Source organism: Telopea speciosissima, chromosome 4, assembly GCF_018873765.1.
Source record: "Telopea speciosissima isolate NSW1024214 ecotype Mountain lineage chromosome 4, Tspe_v1, whole genome shotgun sequence".
Classification (NCBI taxonomy): Eukaryota; Viridiplantae; Streptophyta; class Magnoliopsida; order Proteales; family Proteaceae; genus Telopea; species Telopea speciosissima.
In genome coordinates, this window is record NC_057919.1 from 27,720,170 (window position 1) to 27,744,736 (window position 24,567).

General features: G+C 45.5%; 1 protein-coding gene and 1 long non-coding RNA gene across 2 annotated transcripts; both read right to left on the bottom strand.

Moving 5' to 3' along the window:
* Positions 1 to 587: 587 nt before the first annotated feature.
* Positions 588 to 3,330, bottom strand: LOC122659144 (flavonoid 3'-monooxygenase CYP75B137-like). The gene is made up of 2 exons (XM_043854292.1): positions 2,338 to 3,330; positions 588 to 1,250 (listed from the first exon to the last, which is right to left on the bottom strand). Exons 1-2 carry the CDS (start codon positions 3,328 to 3,330, stop codon positions 624 to 626), a joined length of 1,620 nt encoding a protein of 539 aa, XP_043710227.1. The 3' UTR covers positions 588 to 623.
* A 20,232-nt stretch (positions 3,331 to 23,562) lies between these two features.
* LOC122657452 lies at positions 23,563 to 24,000 on the bottom strand. Its single transcript, XR_006332310.1, has 2 exons — positions 23,963 to 24,000; positions 23,563 to 23,883 (listed from the first exon to the last, which is right to left on the bottom strand). It is a non-coding gene; the product is annotated as an uncharacterized LOC122657452 (long non-coding RNA).
* Between the last annotated feature and the right edge of the window lie 567 nt (positions 24,001 to 24,567).

Below are 24,567 nucleotides of genomic sequence, written 5' to 3' on the forward strand. Positions count from 1 at the left end.
TCCATTTACATCCTTACTTTACACGCATATAAGTGGACCTGACAAAATGGGCCTAGGCAGCTCACATATAACAGATCAAGGGAATCTGTAGTATCGCACGTGCTGGGTCACCCTCACGGAGTTCCATCATCCCAAAGCTCCAGTCGCGATTGATGAGTTCTACCACTCATGATTGAGAGATGATAGGTGGGACTACAGTTCCAATTGAAGATTATCGAAAGGGAATGTATGTCCTGAGATTTAGGTCTCTGAATTGAAAATCTTTTGCAAAAATCCCATTTCGCCGATTGTTCTCCATGAGTCGAAGCAATGTGTCGAGCCAGAATAAGAATGTGGAATGGGCTTTTTAACTCATTCCAAAATAAAGCCCATTCTTGGAATTCAGAATGAGAACATGAGCTAGACAGTATTTTCGTTCCATTGGAATGCATTCCATTCTATGCCTAGAATAGATTCTGAGAATGCATACCAAACACAATCTTAATCTTCATTTGAAAAATGATATATATTAAAGTGTGTCCAATTACAATAATGCTTTATAATACTTCTCAATAGTCATCATATTCTGTCTTATTTAGAAGCATGAGAGCAAAATACATTTTTCAAATCGATTAAAAATGATTCTAATCATACAGCTTTGGGTCAGATAACCTTTGAAGTGGGACAGCCATGAGAGGTTTTGTTAACCTTAGTTCTAAACCAAACTTCTCTGACAGATCAAGCTTTATCCCATCAGGCAATTTCCAATCAAATGAATGCAACAATGATCCCAATATATGTGGTAACATCTTCTCTGCCAAAGGGACACCAACACATACCCTTCTTCCTGACCCTAAAGGAATATAGCGAAAATCATTTCCACTATATTCAAATTCATCAGTAGTTTCCAAGAACCTCTCAGGTTGAAACTCCAAAGGGTTTTTCCAATACTTAGGATCCCTATGTATGGCCCATGCATTCACAAAGATCATTGAACCCTTAGGAACCATATAACCATTAACAATACATGATTGGCTTGGACATCTTGGGATCAAAAGAGGGATTGATGTATGTAAACGTAGGGTTTCCTTAACCACTGCACGTAAATAAGGTAAATCAGGCAAATGTGACTCTTCTATGATTTTGTTCATCCCCACAACTTCCTTCAATTCTTCTTGGGCTTTCTTCATTATTTTTGGATGTTTTATCAACTCTGCCATTGCCCACTCCATTGTAGTTGATATTGTCTTAGTACCAGCCAATATCATGTCCTGTTAGAGCATAACTTGTCAGAGCATTATTCAATAAATTTTCACAGCATATGATATGGTTATTTCTATAACTTTAGTACCCAAAAAATGCCAAAAAAGCTTCCATGAAATCTTTTTTTTTTTTTTTTTTTTTCTTTAAAAAATTAAACCTAATTTGTTGCTGATAAATATAGGGAGAAAGAAGGTTAGTTGTTGAGAGAGAACAAGTATTAAAAGCATTAGGAATCTTTGAAATTCTTGTTTTATGGGCATAATTGAAAAATCAGGTTTTCTGACTCGACTTGCCTTTTAGAAAAAACCTAGTGACTCAACCAAGTCAAACTTAGTCTGGACGAATAATGTTTTATTTTTTAAATACAATAAATATGTGTTAATTAATAAAAATCACAAAAAAATATATAAAAATAGAAAAAGTGGAATCACATATCATTGAATTTTGATCTTATACCATTGCAAACGTGTTCAATAATATAAGTGAACTTCTAAAGTATTGAACCGATTTGATAGTAATTTAAAAAATGACTAGACTCGTCGAGTTTATAGTGACTCAGATAAACAACATAGTTTTATTTGGCTCAGACAATTCATGACCGAGTCTTGTTATTTTTTACCCTGGTTTGTAGGATTTTTGAACAAGCTTTCAAAAATTTTTATTCGACTCAAGTGACTCACCTAATTCAAATAAAACATGGTTTTCCAACTATGGATATCACGTCAATTGGACCCTAAATTTGTTGTGGACCATAAATTTGGAAAGCAGTTTTCTGCATGGGAGTGTGGCCTACACCAGCACTCCCATGTGTCTATCTCTCTCCTCATTAAAACAAGGGGGCAGAGGTGTCTTTTCACATGGGAAGGAGAGAGATAGACTCATGGGAGTGCTGGACTAGGCCGAACTCCCGGACAGAGAACTTTTTCCCCTAAATTTTTATTCGGACAGGTAGGCCTTAATGAGAGTTGAACTCATGACTTGTTGGTTTTTTCCAACTAAGCTACACCTTTGGGGTTGGAGCATAAATTAAAAAGAAAAAAAAAAGAGGAAGAAAGAAAGAAACAAAGCATATGTTAATAGAGATATAGAAAATACCAAAAGCATAGCCTTGAGGTAAGTTCTGTTGAAAGGCTTGTTTGGGTCTGCTGGGTCCTTAAGCTTGAGTAAGACCTGCAAAAAATCCTTGCTCTCTTCATATAGACCTCCTTCTCCTTCCAATTTCTCCATCTCCAGCCTAAGATCGATGATAGAATCAAATATCCTATCAAACCATGACAACACCTTCTTCATCCGACGTTCAATCTGTTGTAAATCAAACCGAGCAATTGCCGGAAAGAAATCCGCGAAATTTGTTTCAGCGAAAAGCTCAGAAACTTTTGCCATAACTTGTCTAGACTCAGCCACAACACGCTTCCTATTCTCTCCTTTAATTGTATCACCCCATAACATACTTGTTACAACACTAAAAGTGGTCTGAAGCATTAACTCACCAATATCCAATGAAGTGCCAATGTTGATATAGGTTTCATGTACCATTTCGCGAACTTCTCTTCGTCGAAGTTCATAGAGATTGTCAAGCTTTGTATGATTTATCATATCTCTAACACATACTTTGCGTAGCAATCGCCAATGATCACCATAGGGGGCAAAAGCTATGTCAACACCACCGTAAGTAGCTGCAACTCCCACGATTGATCTATCATGGTTGGCAAAGATGGTGTCAAGATCTTTGAAAATCTCTTTTGCTACTGATGGTGAGCTTATGACGATACAAATTCTTCCTCCAAGTCGAACTTTCAAGATTGGACCATAGATTTGAGCCAATTCGGCAAAGCAGGAGTGAAGGTTGGCATCAAGAAATGGGAGGTTTCCGATGATCGGAAGTCCTCTCGGCCCCGGTGGCAATGGTAACTGCTGCTCGTTTGATTTCTTGGTAAGCCATATGTAACCCAATGTTAGGAGTACTGCAAGAGTGAGAGTAGTAGCTCCGATGAAATTGTATCCCTCACTGATTCCTTTCCACCACCACCACCATGACCAACCATTAAAGATCTTTTCTCTAAGCTCAAAGGGAAGATTTGATGCCATGGTTTGGTTGTTAAGACCTCAAAATCATAGAATGCAGGTGAGCCTTAGTCCTTGATGTCCTTTATATAACATCAAGTAACTAAGTATGAAAGAGTTCTATAAAAAAGAAAAGGTATGCAAGAGAAATGTTTTCTTTTGAATGGTCAATAAGAATTTGCCACATGGAAGTTAAGAACTTTTGACTTTGAACAGCAACGGCAAGGGAGGAAATTAATTGATACACCCACATTAATGTCCTGTCTTTGGCTTCCCTTTAATGCAAAGTCTTTATTGGGGAAAAGCTGTGTGTCCAGGAGCATGGCCCCTACACTGGCGCGAGGACAATGGGAAACCGAAACTGGATTTCTGTTTTTCATTTTAGTTCACCCTAGCATGTGTCCCAAAAAGATCCTATCCAGCACCCTGTCCGGGCTGCATGTGCAGCATCAGATAGAGTGAGGCGTAAAAAGATCGCCTCACCCCTACTCGGGCAAGGTGCCCGGGCAGGGGTGAAGCAGTCTTTTCATGCCTCACTCTGTCCGGTGCTGCATGTGCAGCTCGGGCAAAGTGCTGGATAGGAGCCAAGTCCTCATGTGTCTACGCACAGGAGCCAGCTCCGAGATAGAGTCATTTTTCCCATTTTTATGTAGGGAAAATATTTTTAGGGGGGAGGGGGAGAGAAATGACTGCCACCCTATGAAAGGCAAAAATCCCACCACCAAGAAGTCAACGTGTGCTCTCATTGGTTGCCACTTGTACGTGGCCCCTGCACTCCCCCAGAGAGAATGCTCCTCCCCCTTTTATTTAATATGTTCATATTTATAATTTAAAAGAAAAATCTCTCTCAACAAGCGTCATAAGCTACACTAGCTTTCTATTTCCATCTCATTCATTTTGGAACCTCTCTTTTTTCCACCCCAATTGACCTAGAGAAAACCTATTTTAATAAGTAGGGTGATAAAAGATCAAATTGATGATGTAACATAAGTAGTTGGTTTGGAAGAGACAAAGATGACATGTCATAAACAAGTAGTCCAAATCACAAGTTGGGCAACAAATAATAATGCTGTGCATGCAAACACACGTACGACGTCACGGTGATAGCATACGCTGCATCTCCATATTAAAATGTGTGGAAAGTTATCCGATAAATCTATCCATGGTTTTTTTGATTAAAGGTTGGTCACGTAGAACTTTCTTATGACTTTAAAAAACTAAAAACAAAGAAGAAAGGAAAAGATTCGGATAGTATACAACTATACATGTGGGCCCAGGTACAGTTCCAGAAACCCTAGTTTTGCCATGTAGCATGTTAATTGGAATTTTTTTTAATATACATTACTTGGAAGATTTAAATTGCTTTAGGTAATCAAATCTAATAACAGATTATGTGACAAAAGTGACAGTGAAATGTGGAATTTTAGATATGATTTCGTTATTTCCTCCTTATAGAGGAGATTAACCCAGATATATTGGATCTTCCAATATACCGGTTTCATTAATAGATGTTCTTAATTGTGTAGTATCCAGTTGATGGAGATGCCGAAGGTGGGGGTTTTTCTTTTCCAGTTGTTATATATTTTACCTTTTTTTTTGGTTGGTTTTGAGTTTATATATTCATCTGATTAACCATGTATCGGTTTCTTGAACTAGGTTTTTTTTTTTGGTTTATGTCTTTATATGACATGGTTTTTTAGTGCACAATATCAGATTGGATATCGATTACCTTCAAAACTTAATACATTATCAATACGGATCAATCCGTATCGGACGAGTTTGCCATTGATTATCTAAAAATCTTGTTTTTTTTTTTTTTTTTTTTTATACCTGGTCTGTATTTTTTCATCGATATGGTACCGACACAATATTGAGATTTGAGTCTAGCGATATTGATATGGATCACTCGATACTATTCCTCAAACCATGCTATATCGGGTTCAAATTGGCTTCAAACTTCGAACATATATAAGTTGTAGGGAGGTGACATCTACATGTGACTAAAAATTAGGCCCTCACTTGACCTAGCATCCCACCTTGGATAGATAGAATTCCTTTATTGCAAAGAAAGAAAGATATAAATACACATGAAGCGGGCACTGTCACTACACTCTCAAGGCCATGGCCCCAAAAATAAAAGAGGGCATCAAAGCACAAAAATAGCTAGAAACAAAGGGGAAGGAAACCCACTAGCCAAGAAAAATATGCCCAATGAGAGAAAACAATGGGGGGGGGGGTGTATAAGGAACAAAATAAGAGGCCAGAATAGCTAGCCAAGAATGCTAAAGGCAATGCCAAGGCGGTCACCTAGAATAAAGTCATATGGGCCGCGTCCCCCAATGCTCCACAAGATCATCCTATTGGGTTTTGGGTTTCATTAATGTACATTGGTTATTAGGCCCATAATAATAAAGGATACCCATTCTAGGTTTTAAGTCAAGGGTATTCCTAACCTAACACATTGTGGGAGTGTGTTAGGATTAGGTGAATATAATATATATTTAACTCAGGGTCCCCACATCCATCACTTGGTCATTATCATTTCCTGCTCACGGGAGTTTCAAGAGAAAGGCTATGGAAGAGCTTGAGGAAGGTTTTAGAGCTTTGTGGATCGACTACAGCCGTCAGACAAAAGGTATGTCGTTTATGATTATTCATTCATTGTGTTCCATGAATCGATATGGGATCTATTCATGTGATTGATTAAAGATTCCAACAAGTGGCGTCAGAGCCAACCCATATGGATCTGGAATCCATGTTATTGATTAAAACTAATTTTCTGAATTTTTTCGGATTTTGGATCAACCTTGTATGGTCACTGCCAATGGTGTACGACCACCAAAAATGAAAACTTTTTATATGAGATTGTAGAGGAGGTCAGGGCGGTCATGGCCATATAAGGCGTTTCGCCAAAAACGTCTCCACGTGCAAGCACGCGCTGCTGGAAAAAGCGCGTGCATCTCATGCGCCTGTTTTTCGTTTTTAAAAAAAAAGGTTTTAAAATGACGGATGGTGATTCATCGCCGGGTCAACTCGGTAGGGTTTCCGAGTCAACCCGACAACCAGGCAGGTTTGACACAGTCAAATCCGGATTCCTTGTTCGGGCCAAACCCAAACCAAGTGGGCCAGCCCGAGTCTGATCCAGCTGGGTCAACACGAATCCAATCCAAGTGGGTCGATTCTAGTCTGAACCAAACGGGGCAACCCGAACCCAAACCTGGGTTAAATGGGTCAGGCGGTCCGGTTCATGTCAGGTCGAACTGGTCCGATTCAAACCAGTTGAACTGGGGTTGGACCGAATCGAATCGGTTGGTTTAACTAGGTTGACCTAGACAGAGAGTGATCTCACACGCCGTCTTCTAGGGGCGTGTGAGGGCGCGTGGGAGGGAGTTTGGAGTCTCGATTTTTTTCGTTGCGTCTGTTTTTTCGAGACCTACACACTAGTATGCCTCACTTGCTTCAAATATCACTTCTAGGACCCACAGTGAGCATGTTTGTGTGTTTTCCAATTCTTGAAATATGTGTTCATGCATTCCTTATTTTCAAATGATCATGAGATAAATGCTTGTAATGCTATGACATGATGTAATGCAGAACAATAACACTATTTCATTAAATTGTTGTGTGTGAAAAGTTTCATGAATTAGGTTGTTCAAATTTATGAATAAAACATCCCATTGCTGCACAATAACACTATTTCATTAAATTGTTGTATGTGAAAAGTTTCATGAATTAGGTTGTTCAAATTTATGAATAAAACATCTCATTGCTGCGTCATGAGTCATTGGGTATTCTAATAAGGTCAGATGAAATCCACCAAAGTGGTAAAACCTGATTTTATTGTAATACCCATAACTCAAGGTTCACTTTAATGGCAGCAAAGATCGGTGATGCTCACCCAAAAGTAGCATCATCAAAGACTAAAAGTAATATACACACACATATAGGGAGAGACTAACCTAGGAATAATTGTTTATCCAAAGGTGACAATTTTGTCCAAGGTTGGTGCTGTCCCACAATAATTACAAAGTGTGAAGAGAACCAGTGCATTTTAAAACCCAAAGGTTAGAGATGTAGTTTCAGTTGATACTCTTGTATTATAGGCTAATTCATTAGTTTATACACTAGCATGGACTATGAGTTATAGGTATTAATTATACCCATTTAATATATTTACTTTCCTGTGATGGATGTACGATTTTGTTATATCCTTATGGCAGATGTCTCTAGGCCATGGTTTATAAGATATTCCAAAGCTTTCTGGTCATTTATGGGGACTTAAATTTGACAAAGTTCTTATTTGAACATCACAACATTATACATTAGCATTCATTAAGACATTAAAAATATGCAATATACATTACTCCACATGTTTGGCTGCGTATTTCCGTTATGGGAACTATAGAGGAATAAGATGTTGACCACCACAGAGGCACATCGAGTTTCTTTGTAGTTCTGTCATGGCAGCAAAGCTAGTAGTATATGCCCAAAGGTGATGTTACCCAAGTTTAAAGAAATTGTACATGCATATGCAAACATAGGAAGGAATGGTACTCTGGGGGCTCTATGCCCAAAAGTGATAGGACTCTTAAATTACCTTTTGTTTTACAGTAAATGTGATTTTATGAAAGAACCAGTACATCTTATGCTCAAAGCGCAAAGATGTAGTCCGGTTGTGATTTTCATGTATTTTATGTAGCCAGTGTTTTGTATGATATTCAGCGCTAGCTAATTTACTTTTTTGGTGTGTTTATATCACACCCAAGTTATACTCCCATAGACTATAATGCGCATTTATCTGGGTAGTAGTAACTAGAATGTGTGTGCTTTACCCTAATTGGAGAAAGATATAAGGAATGGAAGAGAACAACTGTAATTCAATACGCATAGGTTAGGAATGTGAATTTGACTAAAACTCTTGCCTACTATGCTAGTTTGTTTTGTTGTAACTGGCATAGAATTTGACATTGGATTAATGTCGAAGTTATTTCTATCCTTTTGGTCTGATAAATACTAGTTATTAATTAGATATTCTATCAAACAGGATATCATCCACGAAGAAAAAGTCGGTTATAGGCGACAATTTTAAGATTGAAACCAGTAATACCTGTGCCCTAGATTCTCCCCTACATACTGGAAATTATCTCCAAATAGGACATACAAAAATGCACTTGAATGCGCGAGTCTACAGAGCTATCCTGACAGCACGTATAGCGGGTTTCAAAAGGTCTAAAATGCCAAGACCATCGGCAATAAGGGATTGGCCACCTAAGTGTGGTCCAATTGTGAAAACCTTCTCTGAGGAGGTGGATAAGCCGGAGTCACCTTATTATACTCCAAGGTCCATGCCAAGAAATGACATTGTATTCGAGGAGGTGGACAAACCAGAATCACCGTTCTACAGTCCCAGGTCACCTAATTATTCACCATAGTACTTGGAAGATGAGTACTAGGTTTCTAATCAAGGGATGAATGTGAAGTGAATGTCTTGGTGTGAGATCAGGAAATGAAGATGTAGAAGCCATAGAAACCATTAGACTGTTTTTGTTTTTAGTTTTGTTTATTCATTTATTTTATCTAAAGCATGTAGTTTTTATCCAAATTCAGAAAGATATTGTTTTAAATTTTCAGATTTACTTTGGACAAGTATTCATGTTATTTTAATAAAGATGGCTTCTTTCATTAATTGATTCTATTGTTTTAGTTTTGGTTATGTGTTTGATGATTCCATAGATATTACTTATCCTCTACCATGAATATAATTGTTGGGTTGCAATACCCATAGTTTAATTAATAAAAGTATGTACTTTGGCTTGAGTGGCTAGATAATATAGCCAAACAGAGGATAGGACAAGCTAATAGAGGAAGGAGTTATTGAATACTTAGACCTTGAAGTTTTAGGCAAGTGTGTTGATTGCATCAAGGAGAAGATGATCACTTTCAAAAGAAAGATTATTCCCGTAGGTGCTTGGACGTATTACGAAAGTAGTGGTGATGCTAGTAAACACTTGGGTCCTTTTGCCATGCTCTTGTAGGAACATGAAATAGCATACCACGGGGCTACTGAAAAAAGAAATTGTACTAGAAGAAATTGAACCCCTATTTTGGTTGAGTTTTTTGGGTATGACACTTCAAACTGTCGTTCACATTTTCAAAAGAATGTCGAGCAAGTCAATTAAAAGACCCCATTTAAGCCGAGGACTGCCAGAAAACCTAGCCTCTCAAAGGTTACGACCCCAAGAGGGTGAATAGTTTTGGAGATATCCAGGGAGATCGAAGGGTTATAGATTTTATGACCCAGGCTCAGGGAGTAGAATTGATGAGACTACTCGTGCAAAGTTTCTTGAGAGTGAGGGTGAATGTCTGCACTTGCGAGATGGTTGGAAGGATTTTAAGGATGAGTTGTTGTTAGTGCAGTGAAAAGCGTAATAACCTATTATGAGTAGAATTAAGTACATAAAAATTTTTTAAAAATGACACCTCAAACGTAATTTTTAAAACATTTGATACCTTAGGTATAGTTTCACCAAACGTTGGGTACCCCAAGTTTAGGGAATGGGACGGGGCAGCATTGCTAGGGATGGAGGGGTAGGGGAGGGAAGAGTGAGAGGGGGAGAGGGAAGGAGGGGGGTGGGTGGGGGTGAAGTGGTGATGACGGCGATGGTGGTGGTGGTGGCAATGGATACGATGGATTATAATTATGGTTAAGGTATAATTGAAAATTTTAAAAATGGTTGGTCAAACATTGGGTATCTCAAGTACATTTGTACTAATCATTGGGTACTCTAAGGGTAGGTAATGAGGTGGGGCGGCATTGCTAGGGGTGGAGGGGGGAGGGGGGAGGGGGGAGAGGGGGTGGGTGGTGGTGTGGTGATGGTGGAGGTGATGGTTGGGTTATAATTGTGATTAGGGTATAATTGAAAATTAAAAAAATATAATCAAACGTAATTTTTCCAACAATTGTATTTTACCTGTTTTTTTTTCCCTTTGAATTTTAACAAACAGATATAACTTAAAAGAAGAAGAATGACAAACCAAAAGTGGCATGAAGAAAGTAAAGGATCAATTGGGATCTCGTCAATAAATTAAAAAGAATGCCTAAAATGAAATGTGGGAAGAAGAAGATAAAATAATTAAGGATCTCGTCAATAAAAAGCGGGACGAAGAAGAACATAAAGGAGAAATTAGGGGCTGACTAAAATAAGAAGGTGGCATAGATGATCATGTTTTACAGAGAATTAATGTGGGATGGATGAAGTGGAGAGATGCGACCGGAGTACTATGTGACCGACGTATTCCTTTAAAGTTTAAAGAAAAGCTCTATATGACCGTTGTTCGACCGACTATGATGTATGGGACAGAATGTTGGGCAATTAAGAAGTGTCATATAGAGAAGTTATACGTAGCAGAGATGAGGATATTAAGACGGATGTACGCCAAGACTATGAAGGATAAAGTAAAGAATGAATATGTATTAGAGTTGATTTGGGAGTTGCCCCGATCAAGGGTAAGTTGCGAGAATGTCGTTTGAGGTAGTATAATCATGTTCAACGGAAGTCTGAGGATGCCCTAGTACGGAGGAGTGACCTGATTCTGATTGAAGGAGCTAAAAGAGCTAGGATCAGGCCGAATATGACCATAGTAGAAGTTGTGACAATGACATGCATAGTCTGGGTCTTGTATCAAGTATGACCTCAGATAGAGCCTTTTGGAGGGCAAAGATCCATGTTACTGACCCCATATAGCTAAGATTTCCTTTACTTCCTGGGCTAAGCCTATTTCCTCTTACTTTCATTTACCCTCACTTCTCTTTCATTGCTCTTTTTGCACTTCTCATCTCGTGTCTTCATTTCTTATTTTCTCTTACTTTGATTTGCAAGGATCCATGTAGCCGACCCCATTTAGATGTGATAAGGCTTAGTTTGTTGTTGATGTACCAATACCTGTCTCAGAGAATCATCATTTGGAAGGAAGCTTCTGATCAATAAACCCCTCAGTCTCAAAATTAGGATGAGTCATTTGATAATCCCTAATGAATCCCGCAACGAAATCTGCAGCCTCAGATCCAGCCGCAAACTTGGAAACCAGAAAAGAAGATACATCTTTGTAATGGCTATGATGGCAGGACCCAAACTAAGAAAGCCTAGGGAGTGAGACCACTGGCAACCCACATTCTGAGCTCGATTGCGGTAGAATTCAACCCAAAACTGCATGAAATCATGAAGAAGGGCAGAGTGATAAGTTTCCATGCGAAACCGGGAGAAGCAGCGACGTCTAAAACTGGCTCTGGCTCTCACCGAGTCAATTCGGATTGTTTGAGCCTTCCCATGACTCTAAATCTGGTTGTCTGCTGCTCCCAACAATGTTATGGCCGTCACTAGTGTTGTTTGGGTTGTTCATAGAAGCTGGATTCGGTGTAGCGAAAGCTGAGATGGATGAGTTCAAGATACCAACCATGAGCAGCATAGATCTTTGTGCACAAATCTGGATCATCAATGCCTGTAAGCTTGAAAGAAAACCAATTTATCATAAAAATCCACCATCTCTCCGTTCTCTACAGCCTCTTTCCACCCAACAACCATTCAAAGAAATATTGAGAGGCCCCACCAGTTAATAACAATCGCTATTGAAAAAACAAGATGAAAACCACTTACATGATGAACCATACAGTTGACGGCTTGAGAGGCAACACCAATTTTACATGTGGTCTATCCAAAGAATTCCCTATCCACCTAAAGGATAAAATGGAGAAAGATTCCAAGAACAGGCATTAGAATCCCCTGTTTTTATCATATTGGATAATATAGATAGTGTTGTGGGTATAGTATCTATGCAATATGGAGGAGATGATCAGCCAGAAAGGATGAAATGATTGGCATTGATACATCCAAGATTCACTGGACCAATCAGCGGCTGCCACGCATCATAGAGCGATCCACTCCAGAACCAAGGAGAACCAATCTGGGGTCCTACCCCGGGGAGGCCAGGACCCAGGCGCGGCATGCACCCAGGGGTGGCCTCACCAAGGCGCGGCCACACCCAGGTGCGACCTACACCCAGGCGTGGCATGCACCCTGGCGCGGCCTCTCACCTAGGTGCGGCCTGCACCCAGGCACGGCCTGCACCCAGATGCGGCCTCTTACCCAGGCGCGGCCTCTCACCCAGGTGCGACATCATGGACGCAGACGTGATGTACACAGACACCGGGGCCACTCGTCTATGACCCAATCGTGTCACTACAGACTCATGTCACCACCAGGACTCTAGGCCACCGCTTAGAAGTCACGTCACCCAAACGGATTTAAGCACCAATGACGTTATCACCACACGCGGGTATCTATCCGCCAAGGATCTTGATACCACCAGGACACTCCCTCATGCGGGGAGATGGCCAATCAGGATAGAGCCTCGTTACCCAGGGCCTCTATCCACTCAACGGCACACTCACCATCAAACTAGGACTCTCCACACCGCCATACACTGCTACAAAAGGCAAGGTACACAACCCCATTGCGGGACATCTAAACTCATACTGAATAATCACTATTCATCTATTTGCTCAGGAGATCTAACTTTGGCATCGGAGAGCCTCAGGCCAGAACCACACCGGTTCTCTCTGTTACCCCTTGGTCCACTTGCAAGTGACGGCACTCGCAGGACCGCTCGATGATTTTTTGACTCAACAGATTGGCGCCGTGTGTGGGAACGACGCTAGCCATTACAGCTACTAGCTCGCTTCCATATACATTCAATGGCACGAAGGAAAACTACCACCACCAACAACGGAGCGAGGAATGGATCACCACCCCCAGAGTACTCTCGCCGCAGAGCCAATGACTAGGACCATGTCCCTCTAGAGGAAGAGATCCCCCTTAATGACCAGTTTGTGGTCAACGAGCCCAACAATGATGAGGTAGACGATGTGGTGGTGGAGGTGATACCTGACCCCAATGCTCCAGCCACTGTGGGTCAGATCAACGACCTGCAACAACAAATCCTCGATGAACAACGACTCTTTCGAGAATACTTGACACAGCGTGCGATGTCTCACCGCCAAAGGACGTCGCCATCAGCAAGGGTGGAGTCCGTACCTTGATAAGAGCCGAACCCTAGGAGATCATCTCCCAGGGGTGTGGGATCAGAGAGACTTGCGCAACGGGCAACCCCCACTCCGCAGCGGGGGGGAGCCTTCCCAGCGTCCTAGGAGAACAAGAGACCTCTCGCCGCGATCAGAACGTGGGAGGACACCAACACCCAGGGCGAGGGTGCCTAGCCCGCAGAGATCGGTCCGGAGGTCTGTGTTCGATGGACGACTTGAAGAAGGTCACATACCACGATGAAGCCGGACCTATAGAGAGGAAAGTCCCTCACCTTCGCGACAGGGTTCATCACGGCATGACCATTCACCATCCCGCCAACACTCAAGGCGGGAGGGGACATCTAGGAGAGAGCATGAACGGGGTCGCAGCAAATGTCCGGCCAGGCGTGAGGGATAGACACAGGACGAGGAGCTCGATCGAAGACTCCACGACCTGGATGAGAAGCTGGAAGGGTTGAAGAAGCAGACCAAAGGTGAGACACATTTCATACCTGGACAACACCCATTCTCGACAGAGATCATGTCAGCCATGCTACCTTCTAGGTTTCGACTACCCACCCTTGAACTTTACAGTGGTACCACCGACCCTAATGACCACATCAACTACTTTAATGGCATGATGACGCTGTATGGTGGGTCGAACGTGGTCTCCTGTCGGGCATTCCCTGCATCCCTCAAGGGAGCAGCCACATTATGGTTCTCCAGGCTACGATCGAGATCTATATGCTCGTTCGCAGAGCTATGCGAATAGTTCGTCACCCGCTTCCAAAGTAGTGTCAAGCAGAAGAAGACCACCGTCAATCTACTGAACGTGGTACAGAACCTTGGGGAATCTCTCAGGGAGTACGTTAGCAGGTTCACCAAGGAGTCCTTGGAGGTTCGAGACTTGGACGACTAGACACAGCATGTAGCCCTAGCAAGGGGTATCAGGGATCCGGACCTGATCAAGGACCTGGCACGTCACGAGACCAGGACTATGAAAGAGCTCCTAGAGCGGTGCAACGAGTTTGCAAATATGGCCGAGGTACTACAAGCTAGATTGAAAATAATCGAGGCCAAGCCGCAGAACAACAAGAGGTCTACACCTGATGACCGCAAAGAAGGTAAGAGGTCGAGGACAGAGCGTCAACAAGAGAAGGGCGACCGCCCATCTGGGAGGACAGACCGTCGCCCAGAGAGAAGTGAGAGGGCAAGCACCCCTGAGTTCACACCACTAAACACCACCAGGTCCCAGATACTCATGCAGATCCAAGACCGTGACCTACTCCATTGGCCACGACCCATGCTAGCAGGACCAGAGAAGCGAAACCCTAACAAGTACTGTCTCTTCCACAAAGAGAATGGGCACGACACGGAGGAGTGCTATCAATTGAAGAGAGAGATAGAACAACTTGTAAGAGCAGGAAGCTTGAACATGTATGTGAAGGGGAGACGTGACAACCGCTCAGGCCAAGGAGACAGAGGTCGTGACGGAGACAGAGTGGAACCGAGATGAGAAGAAAGAAGAATAGATCGAGAGAGAGACTGCCCAGAAGAGCGGAGAGATGCAACAGAACCTAGTGGCACCAAGGGACCTCCTATCCTCACCATACTTGGAGGACCGGGGCAAGAGTTCACCAGAAAAGCTAAAGCCCATGCCAGGTTCGTGGGAATGGCAGAGAAGCCAAGCAAGATAGCTAAGACAGAGGCTGTGATCTCCTTCTCGGATGAAGACCTGGAAGGACTAAACTTCCCACATGAGGATGCCCTGGTAGTACAAGTGGAGGTAGCTAACAGGCTGTACGAGTCTTGAGACACGGGGGCGTCTGTTGACGTACTCTCCTTGGACGCCTATCGACAGTTCGGGTTCGGGGACGATCAGCTCAAACCAGAGCCCACTTACCTCCAAGGATTCTCAGGTGCCACCGCCTCCATCAGAGGTACCATAGAACTACCCGTCACCTTCGGGGTACACCCTCGACAAGTGACTATCATGGTGAATTTCATGGTCGTCAAGTCCGTGGTGTCCTTCAACGGCCTCCTAGGGCGACCATCTCTGACAGCCCTTAGAGGAGTCATATCGCCACTTCACCTGAAGATGAAGTTCCCCACCGAGAATGGGGTAGGCGAAGTCCGAGGAGATCAGAAGAAAGCAAGGGAGTGCTACGCCACCTTCATGAAAAAGAACAATGGTAACACCCGTGGAATGGCACTCTGCCTAGAGAACATGGTCAGTGATCAGAGAGATGAACTGACAGAGAGAAGAGGAAGACTAGTGGAAGACCTCATCCCATGGCCCCTCAGCCGGGACGACCCCTCCAAGGTCGTACAGGTTGGCTCGCTACTAAGCAAGGAACAGAAAGAAGGGCTTGGACACCTCCTCCAAGCGAACATGGATGTCTTTGCATGGTCGACCTCCGACATGCTGGGAATACCACGTTCCATAGCAGAGCACTGACTACATGTCGACCCAACCAGGAAGCCCATTCAACAGAAGCGGCGTAACTTCGCCCTCGACCGACAAGCAGCAATCAAGGAAGAGGTCGAGAAGTTAAGCCAGTCAGGGTTCATCAGAAAGGAGAAGTTCCCAACCTGGCTCGCAAACGTGGTCATGGTACCAAAGCCAAGTAGGAAGTGGAGGATGTGTGTCGACTACACCGACCTGAACAAGGCATGCCCAAAAGATGAGTACCCACTGCCCAGCATCGATCTACTGATCGACGCCACCGCCAGCCATGAGATGCTGAGTTTCATGGATGCCTACTCCAGGTACAATCAGATCCTCATGCATGAGGGTGATGAGTCCTACACCGCATTCCGGACGGACAAAGAGAACTACTGCTACAACGTCGTGCCGTTCGGGTTGAAGAATGCAGGGGCCACCTATCAAAGGATGGTCAACAAGATTTTCGAGGAGCAGATCGGGCGCAACATGGAGGTATATGTGGATGACATGCTCGTGAAAAGCATCCACGACAACCAACACCTGACCGACTTAGAGAAAGCATTGACAGTACTAAGGAGGAACCAGATGAAGCTAAACCCTGCAAAGTGCGCCTTCAGTGTAACATCAGGAAAATTCCTGGGGTTCATGGTCTCAGTACGCGGAATAGAAGCCAACCCATCCAAGATCAAGGCCATCCAAGAGATGGCACCTCCTCGGACGGTCAGGGAAGTGCAGAGGTTGAATGGAAGGGTCGCCGCCCTTTCCAGGTTCGTGTCACGATTAGGTGATAAGTGCTTACCATTCTTCAAAACATTGAAGAACCCCCGAAGCCCTAAAGATTTCACATGGACAGAAGAGTGCCAGAAGGCATTTGAAGAATTGAAGGAGTACCTAGAGAGCCCACCACTGCTTGGGCGACCAGAACCTAACGAAGAGTTGCAGCTCTACCTGGCCGCCACCCCTGTCGCGGTTAGCGCAGTACTGCTGAAGGAAGAAGACAAAGTTCAGAGGCCTATCTACTACATCAGCCATGTTCTGATCGATGCAGAGGCCAGGTACACTAGGATCGAGAAGGTAGCCTATGCATTGGTAATCGTAGCTAGGAAGCTATGACCATACTTCCAAGCTCATACCATCACGGTCCTCACAGACCTACCTCTGAAGAAGATACTCCACAAGCCAGACGTCTCCGGACGATTAATAGCATGGGCGGTGGAGTTAAGTGAGCATGACATCAAGTTCCAACCAAGGACAGCCATCAAAAGCCAGGCTCTTGCAAATTTTATTGCAGAATGTACCCTGTCTGAGATCGAACAAGAGATAGGGGAGCCCGAGGAGAAGGATCGCGGATCGTGGGACATGTTCGTGGACGGGTCGAGTAACGCGACGGGAAGCGGCGCTGGCCTCATATTAACCAGCCCTGAAGGATTCCGTATCCAATATGCTCTCTGATTCACCTTCCAAGCATCCAATAATGAAGCAGAATACGAAGCACTACTAGTCGGACTCCGGGTGGCCAGAGCCATCCAAGTCACACACCTATCCACCCGGAGCGACTCCCAGCTTATGGTGAATCAGATAAATGGAGAGTACGAGGCGAAAGATGATAGGATGGCATCATACCTAACACGTGCTCAAGCATTAATCGAGGGTTTCGTGAAGTTCAAGATGGTTTGAGTTCCCAGGGACGAGAACGTCGCCACCGACGCCTTATCTAGGCTAGCCAATGAGGAACTCCAAAATTTGGCTAGTGCAGTCTATGTTGAGATCCTGCATGAGCCAACGTATAAGGAAAAACAGATTAACGAAATCGAGGAGGGACCTAGCTGGATGGACCCTCTACTCAACTACCTCCAGAACGACGTCTTACCAGAAGACAAGGCCGAGGCAAGGAAGATCAGGATGAGAGCTGCAAAGTACACCGTCCTAGACGGGGTACTGTACAAGCGGGGGCAATAACACCACCACTCCGGTGCCTAGGACCCAAGGGGGCAGAGTATGCCCTAGCAGAAGTCCATGAGGAGATATGTGGAAGCCACATGGGTGGACGAGCCCTAGCCTACAAAATCCTCCGCCAGGGACTATAATGGCCACGAATGCAAGAGGAGGCCATCCAATATGCCAAGAAATGCGAGCAATGTCAGTTGTTCGCCCCAGTACCCCATTTACCCGCCACCAAGCTGACATCAATCCTCAACCCCATACCTTTTGCCATGTGGGGACTGGACATCTTAGGCAATTTCACCGCAGCACCGGGAAACAGAAAGTACCTGGTTGTCGCGATTGACTACTTCACCAAGTGGGTCGAAGCTAAACCCTTGGCCAAGATAACAGAGAGACAGAGATGGAGAAGTTCGTCCGCGACGACGTCATCTACAGGTTTGGGGTACCACAGATCCTCGTCTCAGACAACGACAAACAATTCAACAACCCAAAATTCTAAGCATTCTGTCACAGCTACAACATCCACTATCGGCCTATATCGGTAGCATACCCACAAGCCAATGGTCAGGTGGAGGTCACCAACAGAACACTACTGGAAGGAGTCAAGAAAAGGCTAGAGGGAGCCAAAGGGAAATGGGTCGAAGAGCTACCAAACGTACTGTGGGCATACCGAACTACAGTACGGACATCCACAGGAGAGAGCCCATTCCGCCTAGCATATGGCACTGAAGCATTGGCGCCAGTAGAGGTCTGCGCTATGTCCCATAGGGTTCTGCACTTCAACGAACGTACCCATATCGACGGACTACGGGCGAACCTAGATTTTATAGATGAGGTCCGTGAGAGAGCACTACTAAAGAACGTTGCCTACCAACAACGTACTGCCAAGTACTATAATGCCAGGGTCAAGGAAAGGCTATTCCACCAGGGAAATCTAGTCCTACGGAGGGCAAGTGCAGCACAGCCACAGAAGGCAGGGAAGCTGTCAGCTAACTAGGAAGGACCCTACATAGTCTCCAAGCAGATACATCCAGGGTCCTACCGCTTGAAGACTCCGGGGGGCAAGAAGGTAGACCGTACCTGGAACTCAGAACACCTGAAAAAGTATTACCAGTAGAAGCAAACAGCTCCATCAATAGTAGCGTCAAGTAGTAGCAGTAGTGGTAGTGGTAATGCAGCAGAGTAGTGAGACGACATCACTGTTTCAAGGGCAATTTAAAAATTTTCATTCAAAATAAAGAGGTGTTTCAGGAATACTTGTCTTCTTCTACCACTCAATTGAATCACTGCCACTACTCCAAGGCGTTACGCCACCACTGAGGCTTTATGCCTAAGGCGTTATGCCACCATCGAGGCTTTATGCCTAAGGCAACATGCCACCACTGAGGCTTTATGCCTAAGGCAACATGCCACCACTGAGGTTTTATGCCTAAGGCGTCATGCCACCACTGAGGCTTTATGCCTAAGGCGTCATGCTACCACTGAGGCTTTTATGCCTAAGGCGTCATGCCACCATCGAGGCTTTATGCCTAAGGGAACATGCCACCGCTGAGGCTTTATGCCTAAGGCAACATGCCACCACTGAGGCTTTATGCCTAAGGCATCATGCCACCACTGAGGCTTTATGCCTAAGGCGTCATGTCACCACTGAGGCTTTATGCCTAAGGCGTCATGCCACCATCAAGGCTTTATGCCTAAGGCGTTATGCCACCACTGAGGCTTCATGCCTAAGGCGTTATGCTACCACTGAGGCTTTATGCCTAAGGCGTCATGCCACCACCGAGGTTTTATGCCTAAGGCGTCATGCCACCACTGAGGCTTCATGCCTAAGGCGTTATACCACCACTGAGATTTTATGCCTAAGGCGTCATGCCACCATTGAGGCTTTATACCTAAGGCGTCATGCCACCACCGAGGCTCTATGCCTAAGGCATCATGCCACCACTGAGGCTCTACGCCTAAGGCGTTATGCCACCAAGGTCCGATGACCGCCCAGGCGCACGGCCACCAAAGTCCGATGACCACCAAGGCACAACGCCACTACCAAAATTCCATGACTATCAAGGGTCATAGGGCACCAATGTGCAATCAACCACCAAGAGACAATGCAATCAAAGAAAAGCAACAACGATCACATAGAGAAGTCATAATAGTTACAACTCAAGTTCAAAAAGGAAAAAGTTCAAGACGCCTACAAGATCGGTACGGCCATAGGGTCAAGGGACCACAGAGGGGTGGGTCACCTCCGACCCAGCAGGAGACATCATGTCCACCTCGAGAAGGCGCGCAGCCTCCACCTCTGACACTGGAACGCTCTCCACCACCGCTATACCAGGAAGCACCGCAGCAAACTTAGAGAACCCCAAGACAGAGAAGTCCTAATCGGGGGTCACCTCCAGGATACAAGCGGCTAAGTCCCGGACCCCTCCCTCATAGGTAGGCTGAAGCTGCTCCTGATACAGCGTCGAGAACACCGAGGACACCTGGAACTCAGCCACAGCTCGCTCGCCTGCAGATGCCAGCTCCGCCTCATGACTCCCCCTCAACGAATGAAGCTCTTCCTCCAAGGCAAGAACCCTGGCCAAGCTCTCCGCCGCACCAGCAGAGGTCACACGAAGCTCCTCAAACACCTCCAGGAGCTTCTCGGACCCCACCGCGAGCTCCTCCGTCGCCCTTTGCACGCCGGCCTCGGCCCTCTCGAGGGCATCGATCTGTCCCTGGAGCTCCCTCTCCACATCACGCAGGGTGCACTGTATCTGCACCTTGCGAGAAGCGTGACCCTTCAGTCGAAGCACCGCCTCAGCAACACGGTGATGGACCTACAATCAACATGGCAAGCGATAAAACACTCTACATATAAGTGGAGCAGCGAACATGACGAGACAAAAAAGGGATAACTCACCGAAGCCATATCATGGTAGAGAGTCTGGGCCAGACAGGCATCACTAAGCCTCTGCAAGGCCACCCTCGCAGTAGGGAGCCTACCCCTGTCCACCCATTCCCGCGACATGCCGGCTCTAGCCAAGGTCGAGCCCTCCGGCGTGCCCAAGGTGATCACCAGGGACTCATCCATCGCGGGAAGATCAGTGGCAGTACCACCAGAGGAACTCACCCCTTTCCCCTTGGAGAGGGGCAATGCAGAAGACCCAGAAGGGGTGACAGATGGAGGCAGAGGCACAGAGCCCGAAACACCATCATCATCAGGAGAAGTACGGGGAAGGAGGACACGCACACCAGAGCTCGTCACATGGGCATGTCCTGGACCACCATTCCGCTTCCCCCCAACAGCCATAGGCGCAGAAGGACCACCAACATCTATCACTCCAGCAGATGGACCACCCTGAGAAGCGACCTTCCTCCGCAGATTACCAAGGAGCAAACTGAAGTCCGGACGCATATCCACTGCACAGACCGCCCAACCAGTCAGATGACATATATATTCAAATACAAACATGCCAATCAAGTACAAAAGACAGTGATCTTATCAGGACTCAGCTTCCAGAGGGACAGGAAGGCCTCCGAGTCCAACTCTTGGTCGTGGAACGGATCGCGACCCAGGCACAGCTTGAGGGAGTCACCCTCAAAATCACTCAGCTCAAGCCCCTGGTTGACCCTCTTGAGGTCAATGACTTCCCTAACAGTCCGTAGTGGGCATCGAGGGACCATGGCAAAAAGAAGCGATCACTCCAATACTTCACGTTGCTAGTGATCCCCGTGAGAAGCTCCAAAGAGGCATAGGGCCCCTTGAGCACGCGGCGAGCAAAATGATAAATCCATGATTCCCTTTCTTCAACAAATAAAAGTGGGAGAACACGAGAACAGTGGCGGCACGCCCCAGGAGGGTGAAAAAGACATAGAAACCCAAGATCACCCTCCAAGAATTGGGCAACACCTGCCCAAGGGTGAGGTGCCAATGCTCTAACACCAACTCGACAAAGCGAGGGATAGGAAGGCGAAGGCCCTGGATAAAAAAAGAATAGTAGAGACAGATCTCATCCGCACGGTGAGAGAAGGCCAGGTCCAAGAGTACGTAACACGACCTCAGCGAGAATATGGAACTCCTCATGGAGGGAGACCAAGTCAGAAGGGGACAAGATGCTAGCAACAGGACCCAACCTATCAGCAGGACCGGCTACTGAGGACGCCGCCCCAGAAGGCCTACGATCCCTACTGGGACCAAAGACACTAGAAGGTCCCACACCCCCATCAATAGCACTGGGGGAGGGTATAGAGGATGGAGTACCCACAGAAGAAGGCGATCCTGGGGAACGCTCCTCCGAAGATCCAACCCCGACTGAAGCAGGGCCAAGGTCACCCGAAAACGACATGAACGACAAGAGAGGAATGAACTACTTACTCGAGAAAGCGATCTCCCAGACAAGAAGCTAGCAAGAAAAATGAAATGAAGGCCACCTGCAAAGTATAAACAGCAGATCCATCACAGACAAGAAGAAGAAAAGTGGAGAAGCATGGGGGTCCATTACACACACGCCGCGGCCACCATAGGCGTGGCCTCACACCCACAGGCACAGCCATCCCAGGCGTGGCCTCACACCCGCAAGTGGCAGCCACCCTGGCGCAGCGACCCAGTGGCCTCACGCCCGCAGGCGCGCCCACCCCAGGCGCGGCCTCACACCCGCAGGCGGCGGCCACCTAGGAGCGACCTCATGCCCCACAGGAGCGGCCTCACGCCCACAAGTGCCGCCACCCGGGCGCCGCCACCCTAGGCGCGGCCACACCCGCAGGCACGGCCTCACCTAGGCGCAGCCCTGCATAAAAAAAAAAATAAAAAAAAAAGAAAAAGAAAAAGAAAGAGAAGAGGTCGAACTTACCTCAGGGGGAAGGCGATCGCACGGGGAAACAGACACACGACGACGCAGCCACACCACTGGCACGATCAAGTGATAGAGACCACCAGAGGCAAGGGACTCAAACCAAGCACCACTCAAGCCCTCCAAGTAAACAAGGCACCAAGTGAGCACAAATCAAACACAAGGACCCAAAATTAAGTAAAATGGATACTAGTCTGGGTGACCCAAAGACAAGCACATGGTGGGCACCAAAAAGAGGACAAAAGACAAAAGTGCAATGCAAAGGTGAAATTCAAGAAGAGCAAAAGGCGCGGCCGCACCCAGCGCCTCTCACCCAGGAGTGGCATGCACCTGTGGGCGGCATCGTGGACGCATACGTGATGTACACGGACACCGGGGCCACTCGTCTATGACCCAATCGTGTCACTATAGACTCATGTCACCACCAAGACTCTAGGCCACCGCTTAGAAGTCACGTCACCCCAGACGGATTCAAGCACCAATGACATTATCACCACACGCGGGTATCTATCCGCCAAGGATCTTGATACCACCAGGACACTCCCTCACGCGGGGAGATGGCCAATCAGGATAGAGCCCTGTTACCCAGGGCCTCTATCCACTCAACGGCACACTCGCCATCAAACTGGGACTCTCCACACCGCTATACACTGCTATAAAAGGCAAGATACACAACCCCATTGCGGGACATCTAAACTCATACTGAATAATCACTATTCATCTGTTTGCTCAGGAGATCTAACTTTGGCATCGGAGAGCCCCAGGCCGGAACCACACCGGTTCTCTCTGTTGACCCCTTGGTCCACTTGCAGGTGACGGCACTCGCAGGACCGCTCGACGATTTCTTGACGCAACAGGCATCTATAAGGCATTAATCTAGACTGGCTAAGGTGAAACAGTAGATTGAACATGAAAGAATCTTGGATGCTAAAATGCTAAAGAAAGTGGTGTATCTGTTTCAGGATCTGTTCTCTATCTTCATACAGAATTTCAACATTCTATTTCACAGTTAACACAAAAGACTGGCCAGTTTTTCATTCAAAAAAAAAATCATACAGAAAAAAGAAAGAAACAAAATTATACATAAAAAGATTCGAATGCCTACGCTTACAATGCTCATGGTGACTGTTGGCGTGTGCACTCCAAGATCTCAAAACAGCTCTACATTTCAGTCACATTCTGCCACACCCAGCACTCTAGCCTTTACAACTTCACTGTTTAAAATCCAAACACAAAAACTGTGCCCTCTAAGAAATTGGATTCCTGATATTGCACTTCTGTTGTAGAACATAGCTAAGCATCAGCAGTTAGACAAAGCAAGGAAATACCAGCCATTGATTAAAGGAAAGAACTTACAAAATCAAATCCAGGCCACAGTCCATTGTTTGCAAAAGCTACATTTAAGCACCTGTTACTTTGAGCTGTAATTGATGCTGATGGTACTTGCATGGAGCTTAGCAAATGAAGCAAGGGCGAGATGAAAACAGAAGAATAATTAATGTAGAAGTAGTTCACAAGGAACAATTCTACAGTAGGATCGATAAAAGGTTGCAGCAGAACATCAAATTAGAAAAAAAAATCAGATTTAGTAACTTAGTGGATAAGAACCAAACCAGCCGACATAATGTCACCAAACTTAGGTCGAGTGGAGACAATGGTGAAGAGAATCTCTGCCCCAAATTTCAGTCAATTCCAATGGCCAGAAGTAGGGATCTAAACTGGAGTTGGAATTAGAAGGTAACTCCAAAAATAGGAAGTGTAGAGTTGCAGGCCAATCCAGCCAACGACAGAGCCCAAGACTGGGATCGAGTGGTCTCCTCAGGGGTCTGGAACAGTCCTCCAATTATCACCTTCGATGGAATAAAAGCTGCAGGGTTTAGGTCTTTTGATGGCATCAGCGGAGAACTTGAAAGGGTTGCAGCTGGCAGGTGTGGAGATGGGATTTCTGGCCTCTGTTCAGC